The 13178-nt window shown below is 35.6% G+C and overlaps 2 protein-coding genes across 4 annotated transcripts in view; one reads left to right on the forward strand and one right to left on the reverse strand.

Moving 5' to 3' along the window:
• Window positions 1–161: 161 nt before the first annotated feature.
• Window positions 162–7010, forward strand: LOC124544429. The gene is made up of 9 exons (XM_047122966.1): window positions 162–420; window positions 584–655; window positions 728–978; window positions 1058–1206; window positions 1339–1528; window positions 1670–1840; window positions 1928–2113; window positions 3790–3885; window positions 4677–7010. The coding sequence occupies exons 1-9, from the start codon at window positions 333–335 to the stop codon at window positions 6120–6122; spliced, it is 2649 nt and encodes an 882-aa protein (XP_046978922.1). The 5' UTR covers window positions 162–332; the 3' UTR covers window positions 6123–7010.
• Window positions 7011–8541: 1531 nt separating this feature from the next.
• LOC124544430 overlaps window positions 8542–13178 on the reverse strand; it is a 30897-nt gene continuing 26260 nt past the window's right edge. For all 3 annotated transcript variants that reach the window (XM_047122968.1, XM_047122969.1, XM_047122967.1), the window contains exons 12-13: window positions 10156–10347; window positions 8542–8841 (exon numbers count right to left, since the gene is read on the reverse strand). In XM_047122968.1, coding sequence (XP_046978924.1) covers window positions 8750–8841; window positions 10156–10347 — 284 coding nt within the window. In that variant the 3' untranslated portion in view covers window positions 8542–8749. The remainder of the gene's footprint in view (window positions 8842–10155; window positions 10348–13178) is intronic.

Here is a 13178-nt window from a genome sequence, read left to right on the forward strand (position 1 = left end):
AAAAAATATGGAAATCATTAAGTTTTTGCTATTAATATATTATAAATATCAAATATGAATACTCTGGCTATAGATCTTACAATGGAATAAAGTTCATTATATTTTTGCAATGAAATACAAATATTTTTTATCTGTACAACTTCTTAACAGTAAAAAAAAAACATAATGCCAAAATGGCTGAACATAAGTTTGCATTGTAAGAATTTGGGGTTTTGCGTAAACTATAGAAAGATAATAAGAATTTGACGAAGCCGTCAATGCAAGTGATAACCTAATAATGATAAAACAATTTTATATAATAAATTAACTTTAATGTACACTATACCTTAATAATGAGCGACATTGCCAATAGTGAGACGATTGAGGTATCGGAGAAGCCGGTTCAAGAAAACGAAGATGTTAAATTCCCGCCCTTCCCTGGTTAGTTTTAATTCACTTATTTTCTCTATAATGTTATATAAAATATTATTACCTTTTTGTTATTATAGTTTGTTGCTTCTAATAATCATTTCAATTTAAATTTAAATTGTTGTTATAGTTTAATTTTTGTGTAATAAACTTTTATTATTTACATTTTTTTTAGATCCAACTGATAATGACTTTGAGGATGATATACCAGAGGAAGAAAGAACTTACTACAAAAATAAGTTTAAAGGTAAATTATTTTTACGTAAATGAAATTTCAGGATGAATAATAAATTGTATATATATGAATAATTTGTTTTAGACTTGAATACTGTGACGAGTGTAAGATTACACTGTTCGGCTTGTGATCGTCATTTAGGATGCTCAGCACGCAATGAAAGTCGGATGCGTCCACATCCATTGCTCCGTACATTAGTGTGTCATACTTGTCATACATTTTACAATAGTGGAGAATTTGAGAAAGGTGATGATGGTTCTGAATTGTATTGTCGGTGGTGTGGACAAGGCGGGCAAGTTTATTGTTGTTCAGAATGTCCACATGTGTTTTGTGCGGTAAGGAATTATCAGTTTTATTACTTTGATATATTTCATTTTTTCCTAATGTATATTGAAATACTTCAATTTTTTATAGAAATGTATAAGAAGAAATCTGGGCAATCCAAAAATTAAAGAGATTGAAGAATTAGATGATTGGAAGTGTTTCAAATGTAATAATAAATGTCTGTGGGATCTTCGGGCTATTTGTTGGGCGGTTCTTCGCTACTGTGACTTAAAAAACAAGTAATTATTATTTTTCATTTAAATTTGATAATATTTTAATATGATGCTATTGACAAAGATTCTAAGCTGATCTTGGGTTGATAATTATCATTAAATAAATGAAAATAAACCATATTTTTTTTATCAAACTAGAATAGCATATGAAACACAGGATTTGGTTTTAAAGGAGACATACCAAAAACATTGTGCAGTAGACCACTCTGAATGTTGCAAAAGTAAAGTAAGGAAAAAAGAATCTAAGAGGAAGGAATCAGAATCAACTCCATCAACAAGAAAATCATCAGCTGCTGCTGTTATTTCTAAAATACCACCAACCATTCAGGTCATTATTTTTCAATAATTAAAAAGTGGCATATGTACATGTACAACCTATAATACTGCTGGGTTATTATGACTAATTTAATAAATGTGTTTACTGTAATTGTACAAAACATTATTAATCAAAATGTTTTAACATTTATAGGTGAAGAAATTTGCTTCAATTAATATGGAAGAGTCTGTTAATATTAAATCTGAAAAGAAAGCTCAAAAACGCCCAGCAAGTCCTAAACACAAAGCGATATTGATAAAAAATCCTATTGCAATATCAAGTAAGATGACTAATCAGTTGACCCCAGTTCCGAAAAAAATTAGAGTGAGTTTTAAGACTTAATAAAATTTTAAATATGCAATTGTTTAGTACAATGATAATAGATAAATTGAATAATCATATTTTTTTTAGATGCCAAGCTCACCAGTTATTAATCCAATTAGATTTAGCAATGACAGGAAAGCACCACAAAGTTATGGCAATTTTACAAAGATAAGACCCAAACCACCACAAATGTCAATCATGTATAATGGATTCAACAACACCTCTACTTACAGCAATGATAATATTAATCTATCATTAGAAAATTTAACGCAGGTATTAATTCTTATTTGAATTTTACATATTTGCATATGCAAGAATTGGTCTGTGTGTTGATTGTTTTTTAATTTTAACATTAATAGGACATCTAGGTTGTAGTTTATAGCCTCCTACTCCAAATCAAGAGAATCATAGTCAATAGTTATTTTAACTGTTTAGTAATATTAGAATACTATAAGAAATGTCTTTTACAATAGTTCCGCTAGTAGAATTACGGTCAGTCTTGCTAATAAATAGCTACATATTATACCTATATTTATTTTTAAAAATATTTGATATATCATAAGATATTGTAATGTAAGATTAGTAAAGTAAAAGAAGGTATTATAATAAATAAATGTCTACGTAGTAAGGTCCAAAAGTTTCCGGCCTGAACTATAAAATGAAGGATAAATCTCAAACAACGTTTATCATTTTTCAATATAGTCCCCTTTTATTTGAATACACTTTTCGCATCGCTTTACTAACATTTCAATTCCTTTAAAAAAATAGTCTGCAGTTTTATCTTCAAAATGTGCCAAAACCGCTGACTTCACCTCTTCATCCGTGTTAAACCTTTTTCCACGCAAGTCAGATTTCAGTTTTGAAAATAAATAATAATCGCTTGGGGCCAAGTCAGGGCTATATGGTGGATGGTCGAGCTCAGTGAACCGCATTCTTTGATGGCAGTCTTGGAAACACCCGCTGTGTGGACCGGCGCATTGTCATGAAGCAGCAACACTCCTCGAGACAATTTTCCTCGACGCTTTTCTTTAATAGCATCTCGCAATTGATGTAGTAAGGAAGCGTAGTACTCGCTTGTTATAGTTGTGTTACGCTCTTTAAAATCCGCTAGTAATATTCCCTGGGAATTGGCTTGGCTTTCTTGGGCCGTGGTGAGCTTGGACGACGCCACTCCATCGATTCTCTTTTAGACAAAGGATCATAGTAAAGAACCATAGTTTCGTCTCCTGTTACAATTGAATCCAAAACTTCTTTTTGTCGGCCTTCACAAAGAGATAAAAATTGAGTACAGCACTTCACACGTTCTTGCTTCTGAATAGCAGAAATAAGTTTTGGGACCCATCTTGCACTGACCTTATTCATGCCCAAATGCTCATGGAGGATTCTGAGCACAGTTGTTTTCGAAAGACCCGTCATAGCTGCTAATTCTTTTGTCTTTAGCCGCCTGTCCTCCAGTACTTTCTCTTCGACAAACTGAATGTTTTCGTCCGTAATGGCCTCAGACGGACGTCCTGGGCGGGGTTCATCTTCAATTGATTGTCTTCCTAAACGAAATTGTTTCGCCCATTCTTTTACGGTGGAATATGAAGGAGAGGATTGTCCATATACAGCATCCAAACGTTGTTTGATTTCAGACGGCGTCCTCCCCTCTTTTGTCAAAAATTTGATCACGGCTCGATACTCAATCTTATCCATTTCGAATTTTTTGCTGACTTTCTGATTTCAAAAGGTTATAACTTTGACAATAAATGAAATAGAAGAATATTTTAAATTGTGGGTAGAACACAAAAGTGTAATTTTTCAATGTCAAGCTAGTTTAATATCATTGATGAATCCAAAGCGGGTAGGCCGGAAACTTTTGGACCTTACTACGTATATATATTTTTTTAAATTATAAGCTATTTTACGGTGGTTGCTGTCTCTGACTGTTGCGTTGACTTGTCTCATAGGGTTTAGACATGTCAGCTGTTGCAGCAATTGCAGGCAGCTCTAACGATGATGATGTTGTTTGCACACCTGATTTTCCTCTGGAACCATTGTGCGAGGTATGGTACAGATTCTGAATTTGGTTTAATTAAATTTTATTATAAAAATAAATAAATGAGCTTTATAATATAAGAGGCACAGCTTACTTTAAAAACATTTTTTGAAGCCAATAATACATTTATTTGAAAACAAAATAAAATACAACACATTAATTAAAAATCAAAAGTTACATTTGGATCTAAGGGTATATTCGAAAAAAAGACTCGTATTTTTATTTGCCTCATTTTTCGGGGAAATTAAATTAGGAGCATAATATTTTTCTTTCTGATTAAGAAGTGAATCGGTAACCTACTAAATTCAGTGAAATATGTCATATAATTCAGTAAATTTGTGGTATTTGATGGTAAGATGATTGTTTTCGAAATGGTTGCTTACATATTAAAAATCACCTTTTAATGTCTCTCAGTTTAAATCATACAATACCCAAAACAATCGGGTATTGTATAAATTAAAGCTTAATAAAAATTACTTCTTTGTAACATGAATTGTCAGGACTTTTTCACCATTAACTTTAACAAACACTTGATCCCTCATCAGCACTTTTCTTCCAATTAAAGCGGAAAATTAAAACAAGATTTGACATATTAGGCACAGTGACACACAAAGTTTTTAATGAAATTATTGATAGATATCTAACCTCTCTGAAAGTACCAAAATTAGTTGCCCCCTATGAACCAGTAATTGCACATTTTTGATAACAGGCTGAACTAATTCATTTGTCGAATGTGCGAGGTGTAATTAATTAGAATCCATAAAGTTTATTAAAGGAATATTTTGTATAATATTACAGGTAACTGAAGATAATGGCGATGATGATGTTCAGTGCATGACGCCAGGCCCGGCGTTCACGCCGAAGCCAGCGCCACCGCCGCCTCCACTGGTTGTACGCAATAATAACACTTTACCAGACCTCAGTCCTGAAAATATTGTAAAAATGACTGAAAACGATGTAACAGTCAATGCAACCACGGGAGGTCTAAAGTTCAGAGTGGATCCCCAAACATTGTCATCTAACAAAATGTATCGCCTACCAGATGGCCGTATTTTTGCGATTAATGCAAATCCAAATATGCCGGGAGGTTATTCCGCTACGATAGTTGCCTTAACAGATAATAATTCAGGAAAAATTACATCGAAGGGTACGACGTTTGCTGCGAAATTAAGCGCTGTTTCAGCGCAGGCTGCGACTCCTCCTCCTTTAAAATATGTGACTCGAAACCAAGCGAGTCGCAGTCCAAATAAACGTACTCCTAAATCCGCAAAAGCCAGTAAGGGAACCGACGCATCTAGAATTTGTGACCTAAATGTACCTGTAGAGTGGTATCGATATAATTTGATTGATGCCATTGATGCTCTTGAGTACTCATTATCAAGGTTACATCAATTAAAGAAAAATGCTACTACTATGCATTTACGAACTCGATCAATAAACGAAATGCGAAATTTACATAAGTCATTAGAGCGTTCATTAACAACGTCGATGACTAGGTTTAAAGAAGTTCGAGATAATCTGAATAAGGAATTTAAACAATATATAGCAAAGAAAACGAGTAACAATCTCAGTGACGATGATGATGTTGAAATATTACACGAAGATGATAATGATGACCCAATTTTTATTGATGAAAATTCACTTGATTCAAATGCTCACGATAACCAAGAGGTTGATTTAACGGCTGTTGGAAGTAGTGATCACAATGATAGCAATGAAAGATCATCCGAAAAAAATGATTTATCAAGAAATGAAGCTGATACATTGACAGACCACAACGACAGTGATTATGTAAAAATTAATAGTAGTAAGTCAAGTAAACAAAGTGATGTTCAGGATTATGAACATTCAGATAATCAAAACGCCTCCATTAATTCCGAACTAAAATCTGACGACAAATGTGACTCAAGTGAAAACCAAAATGAGCAGAATAGTAAAAATCATAACGCAACAAGCAATGACAGAAAAGAAAAAATAGATTGTAAAGAATTAATAAATAATATTATTTGTAAAACGGAAACGTCAATCACTAGCACTAAAAAGAATGAAATGTTAGATGAAGATAAAATCTTAAATGAAAGTTTAATTCCTACAGAGAACGTCAAAAAAGACACAGAAATGAGTGAGGAGATGATCGAAAATTTATTGAAAGACGATAATGCAGGTGATGATGATACTCAAAACATTCAGTCCTTTAATATTTCTGATGAAATACAAGATCAAATGCCCTCGGAAAAGGATTAGTACTGTATAAACATACTATGGACATGAGGTAACTCCTGTAGTGATAAGCTAAATGTGGGGATATATTATAGATATAATAATGATTAAAATCAGAAAAATACTGTTTTACTGTCTATCATTAAGTAGGAAATAAATCATAAAAACATTCTTATTGCGTAATATGTGTTTATGACTTTTTGTTTACTTGTTCACAATGTTTTGTGAAGCAAATCTGTGTATGATACTTCTAATATATTAAAACCTTATAATGTTCATTACATATTGCAGTAATCCTCCAATAGCTAGTATTGTAATAACAGAACCATTTGTTCTTGTCATTCATCAAACTTGTTATTATTTTATATAAATGTTGGAATAAATAACTCCGATTAACTATTAAGTGGATATGAGAAGATTCCAAAAAACATTGGAATTTGTCACAAAGTTCTCAATGTTTTCCAGTGATTTAAAAGAACATTACATTATATTGAACATTAAGCTTTTGATCCTTTTTTAATTAGTGTAAAATATTTAAATAACAGAATTAGTACGACAAATAATTTCATGCTTATGAACAACATGTTTCAACATATTCAACTCAATTTAGTATCAGTATCTCATTAAAATAATAAAATATAACAATGGTTTCATGAAGAAACATTTTATTGATATTATTAGGTAACCAGAAATACCGAATTAACAATATACAGTGCTGCATCATTATATATTGAGATTTTTTTCCAAAAATATTTTATATAACACTCTTCGGCAGCTGATAGCAGTAATTAGCATCTTACATAAAACAACTTGACAAAGTGTGAGAACACAATCAATTTATATGTTATGTAGTTTTTACTTTACCGTTAAATGAATTTTTTCACTTAAAATAAATTATCTTTTAAAATTTAATTTAAAACAATTGTCTTTGAAATACCACATGTTTAATACGATTTTTGTCTAACATGCTCAAATAACTTAAAATTAAGCCTGTTATTATTTGTTTATAATTACACGATAAATGAACATTTGTAGTTGACATTACAAAACCTACAATTAAATACTTAGGTAAAGAAATAACTAAAATAACCCCAAACAATATGTGTTCTATATATTGTCGGTTTATCTGAATAAAAAAAAATATTTTGTCGCCAATATATATTATAATGTAAAGTTGGGAACAAACAATTTACTCTCACAACCTTTTATTGCAATTAAATAAATGTGCTTTACGGGGACTTGAAATAAAGGCGTTTAAAGGCCCTGCAATAAATTCTAACTATTTTTATAAATGCTAATATGAGTTTCTTTACTACTCTTTAACGTTTCGTCCTGACTCAACCGAACAATAAATTATGCAAACACGTTAGGCTTAAATAACAGTACATAAAATATCTAACACCTGACACACGGGCACAGCAGCGGTCAGAAATTATACTAGAAGTATAGAAAGTTTCCAGTTCATGGAAGTATATATAAATATGACCATGTAATGTACAAATGAATGTTCTTTGTGGTAAATTATTTGTTCCTAACTTGAGATGAAATAAAGCAATATTGCACTGAGATTTAATTATGTAATATATCTATGTCTATTTGTTATTTGTTTTTTTTTTATTCGGAAATAATAATCATATTTCTGGTTTTTTGTGGACAATTGCGCCATGCAAACTGCATCGTTCAAAAGAGAATTTATATTTTTTTAATATGTTAAACTTTTGTTTATGTCGTAGTTAATATATAAAAAATACTTAGAATTTTTATTTTATAAATGCCCAGATATAAAATTAGAAATAGGTACTATTTGTTTTCAATAAAATAATATTTTTACGATTTTTTTTATAGTTTGTAGTTCTTGCATTTAAACTGAGTTTCTAGGAAACAGTTCAAAAAGAGAGATTAAATTGTTTTCTGTATATTTCTTTGATTATTACGTAGATATCTCAAAATTCGGCCCGCATTTGTAATGACTAAATAGGTGTTACAGCAAATATGTAATTGTGTTATAACTATCCTGTTCGATGTAAGAAAAAATATAAGCTACTGTGGTAACTTAAGTACTAAGATCAGTATTTGTATAATCTGATTATTGTAAATAAAAAACGTAGTCGCAACACAAAAATATAAGATTTAAATTGCTAATCTAAAATATTTTTGCTGACTTGGGGTTTCTCATTTTGTGATAAATTTTGTTATATTGAGTGATACATGGTGTTTGTATTTTAATATATAGGTTATTAAATTTAGTTTACTGCTTAAAATGTATCTACTATTGCTCTATATGTGTAATTAAATTATTAGTACAACAGTAACAATATAATAAAACCATAATGGTTTTTCTATAGTATTTGTATTATTTTCTGTTAATAAGTCATTTACTGTTAAAATTCTTATACTATGCAATATTCAAGCTCATGTCACTGGATAAAAAATAAAAGTAAAATCAATCATAAAGATTTATTTATTACAAATTATTCTTAATATTATTTAAAATGCAAATAGGCGTTAAAATATTTAAGCTTAAATATTAAACTGATTGAATCAGGCTCATTAGTAAAGAAATAGTTATATCACAATTATGCACTTGTCGGAAAACTTACATAGAGGAAGTATTAAAATACAAAAAAAACAACAGTATAATTTAAAATGACTCAATAACGGAAATGCCCCTTCCGCGAGCGCTCTTCATGATACACTCGCATCGGTGAGTAGTTACCGTTGGAACCGCCGTTTGCATTCAGACCTGTAAATTATAATTAAAAAGTTATATATTTATTTGTATTATTTTCAAATCGCAACGTGAATACCTGTACGACAACAATTAGATGTTCATGCAAAACGGTCAGTGCATTATAATAACTTTTCTCGTGCCTTTTATGCAATAACCCTCACATACCTTTACCATTAAGTTGTCCCTCCACTGTGCTAGCTTTATATATAAATGACAAATATTAAATGTTTTATTATTTTCGGAAATTGTAGTGCCACATAAAATACGCGGCTAATGATAGATAGCATATACAGACATCTTTCATAAGGATCATGAGCCTTTTCACACGCGCACGGTAGCCATCCTGTGTGAAGTGGTAACGTCTGAGCTATCATGACAGCTGCCACGCGGCCCGCGCGACTGTGCCATGAGTGGTGACCATCTGTCACCCGTTTCACTACAAACGGGTTCACCGTGGCAACGGTCTTTACAAACATACATACATTGACTCGTATAGACTCGTTCACATGAAAACGACCACACCCGCCACGGGCGTGCGCGGGAAGTTCCTTGCGACATTGGCCTGAATGCTTTTAACATTACTGAATATTTAGTAGTAGCTGTAGAATGAATGGATTTGATAGCAGGATGCAATATATTAATTTTCATGTATGTTATGGTAGTAAGGCTGTCAATACTTTTCGTTCCACTAATGAGACGTGCGTAAACAATGTAGGTACATGTGTAGGAGTTTTTGTAGTGCCGCACGACGTCGAGCCGTTAAGACGGGAACCGTATGCATGTGAAAAGGCATTAAAGCTACACCTGATTTGATATATGTACGAGAGTCCCATCTCCCTATATTTATATTGAAGGGATATCCAGCTTAGTTTTAATCCAGGATTTACGGGTGCGATAACAAGCGAGTCCCCTGGCCAATGAAATCTATGTTAATGGGGAGGAAAGAACTCTAGATACTGCTTGCAACCGCTTTCGCGTGCAATCAAATCAACAAGCGAAGTGAACTACTGTGATTTATAAAATCTAAAATTCGAAGTAGATAGATATTTCGAGTCCTTTAAATAATGGTATTCAAGTTAAATATGACACTATCACTGGACAAGGAGCAAGCCCTCCGTCCGTACTGAATAAATACAAGTGACGGCATTGTCATTTCCGCACTTCTATTGGGATATGTCTCAGGCTGCAGACACTATAATTTGACAAGGAGCAATCCCCCCATCCGTACTGAATAAAAACAAGTGACGGCATTGTCATTTCCGCACTTATATTGGGATATGTGTAAGGCTGCAGTGTATGTCTAAGGAGGTGTGTAGTGCGGCGCACCTTGCAGCAGGTGGTGGGGCGGCGCGACGGCGGGCGCGGCGCAGCGCGGCGCCAGCAGCAGGTGGTAGAGCGCGAGGTACAGCGCGGCCGCCAGCAGCGCCGTCACGCCCAGCGCGCGGTACACGCTGCGCAGCGACTGCAGCGGCTGCTCCAGCGACACCAGCCCGCTCACGATGGCGCCGATGCAGCGACCTAGCCGACAGCGCCAGTGTAGTTGGAGGCAGATTTATGGCTGGTCAGTTAGAAATCGAGCATCGACAAACTTAGTATCATTTGTGCGACCTAGCCGACAGCGCCAGTGTAGTTGGAGACATTTATGGCTGATCAGTTGGAAATCGAGCATCGACAAACTTAGTATCATTTGTGCGACCTAGCCGACAGCGCCAGTGTAGTTGGAGACATTTATGGCTGATCAGTTAGAAATCGAGCATCGACAAACTTAGTATCATTTGTGCGACCTAGCCGACAGCGCCATTGTAGTTGGAGGCATATTTATGGCTGATCAGTTAGAAATCGAGCATCGACAAACTTAGTATCATTTGTGCGACCTAGCCGACTGCGCCAGTGTAGTTGGAGACATTTATGGCTGATCAGTTAGAAATCGAGCATCGACAAACTTAGTATCATTTGTGCGACCTAGCCGACTGCGCCAGTGTAGTTGGAGACATTTATGGCTGATCAGTTAGAAATCGAGCATCGACAAACTTAGTATCATTTGTGCGACCTAGCCGACAGCGCCATTGTAGTTCGAGGCATATTTATGGCTGATCAGTTAGAAATCGAGCATCGACAAACTTAGTATCATTTGTGCGACCTAGCCGACTGCGCCAGTGTAGTTGGAGACATTTATGGCTGATCAGTTAGAAATCGAGCATCGACAAACTTAGTATCATTTGTGCGACCTAGCCGACAGCGCCAGTGTAGTTGGAGACATTTATGGCTGATCAGTTAGAAATCGAGCATCGACAAACTTAGTATCATTTGTGCGACCTAGCCGACAGCGCCAGTGTAGTTGGAGACATTTATGGCTGATCAGTTAGAAATCGAGCATCGACAAACTTAGTATCATTTGTGCGACCTAGCCGACAGCGCCAGTGTAGTTGGAGACATTTATGGCTGATCAGTTAGAAATCGAGCATCGACAAACTTAGTATCATTTGTGCGACCTAGCCGACAGCGCCAGTGTAGTTGGAGACATTTATGGCTGATCAGTTAGAAATCGAGCATCGACAAACTTAGTATCATTTGTGCGACCTAGCCGACAGCGCCAGTGTAGTTGGAGGCATATTTATGGCTGATCAGTTAGAAATCGAGCATCGACAAACTTAGTATCATTTGTGCGACCTAGCCGACTGCGCCAGTGTAGTTGGAGACATTTATGGCTGATCAGTTAGAAATCGAGCATCGACAAACTTAGTATCATTTGTGCGACCTAGCCGACAGCGCCATTGTAGTTGGAGACATTTATGGCTGATCAGAGTTAGAAATCGAGCATCGACAAACTTAGTATCATTTGTGCGACCTAGCCGACAGCGCCATTGTAGTTCGAGGCATATTTATGGCTGATCAGTTAGAAATCGAGCATCGACAAACTTAGTATCATTTGTGCGACCTAGCCGACAGCGCCATTGTAGTTGGAGGCATATTTATGGCTGATCAGTTAGAAATCGAGCATCGACAAACTTAGTATCATTTGTGCGACCTAGCCGACTGCGCCAGTGTAGTTGGAGACATTTATGGCTGATCAGTTAGAAATCGAGCATCGACAAACTTAGTATCATTTGTGCGACCTAGCCGACAGCGCCATTGTAGTTGGAGACATTTATGGCTGATCAGAGTTAGAAATCGAGCATCGACAAACTTAGTATCATTTGTGCGACCTAGCCGACAGCGCCATTGTAGTTCGAGGCATATTTATGGCTGATCAGTTAGAAATCGAGCATCGACAAACTTAGTATCATTTGTGCGACCTAGCCGACAGCGCCATTGTAGTTGGAGGCATATTTATGGCTGATCAGTTAGAAATCGAGCATCGACAAACTTAGTATCATTTGTGCGACCTAGCCGACTGCGCCAGTGTAGTTGGAGACATTTATGGCTGATCAGTTAGAAATCGAGCATCGACAAACTTAGTATCATTTGTGCGACCTAGCCGACAGCGCCAGTGTAGTTGGAGGCAGATTTATGGCTGGTCAGTTAGAAATCGAGCATCGACAAACTTAGTATCATTTGTGCGACCTAGCCGACAGCGCCAGTGTAGTTGGAGACATTTATGGCTGATCAGTTGGAAATCGAGCATCGACAAACTTAGTATCATTTGTGCGACCTAGCCGACAGCGCCAGTGTAGTTGGAGACATTTATGCCTGATCAGTTGGAAATCGAGCATCGACAAACTTAGTATCATTTGTGCGACCTAGCCGACAGCGCCAGTGTAGTTGGAGGCTTATTTATGGCTGGTCAGTTAGAAATCGAGCATCGACAAACTTAGTATCATTTGTGCGACCTAGCCGACAGCGCCATTGTAGTTGGAGACATTTATGGCTGATCAGAGTTAGAAATCGAGCATCGACAAACTTAGTATCATTTGTGCGACCTAGCCGACAGCGCCATTGTAGTTCGAGGCATATTTATGGCTGATCAGTTAGAAATCGAGCATCGACAAACTTAGTATCATTTGTGCGACCTAGCCGACAGCGCCAGTGTAGTTGGAGACATTTATGCCTGATCAGTTGGAAATCGAGCATCGACAAACTTAGTATAATTTGTGCGACCTAGCCGACAGCGCCAGTGTAGTTGGAGGCAGATTTATGGCTGGTCAGTTAGAAATCGAGCATCGACAAACTTAGTATCATTTGTGCGACCTAGCCGACAGCGCCAGTGTAGTTGGAGACATTTATGGCTGATCAGTTGGAAATCGAGCATCGACAAACTTAGTATCATTTGTGCGACCTAGCCGACAGCGCCAGTGTAGTTGGAGACATTTATGGCTGATCAGTTAGAAATCGAGCATCGACAAACTTAG

This window comes from Vanessa cardui, chromosome 4, assembly GCF_905220365.1.
Source record: "Vanessa cardui chromosome 4, ilVanCard2.1, whole genome shotgun sequence".
Taxonomy (NCBI): domain Eukaryota; kingdom Metazoa; phylum Arthropoda; class Insecta; order Lepidoptera; family Nymphalidae; genus Vanessa; species Vanessa cardui.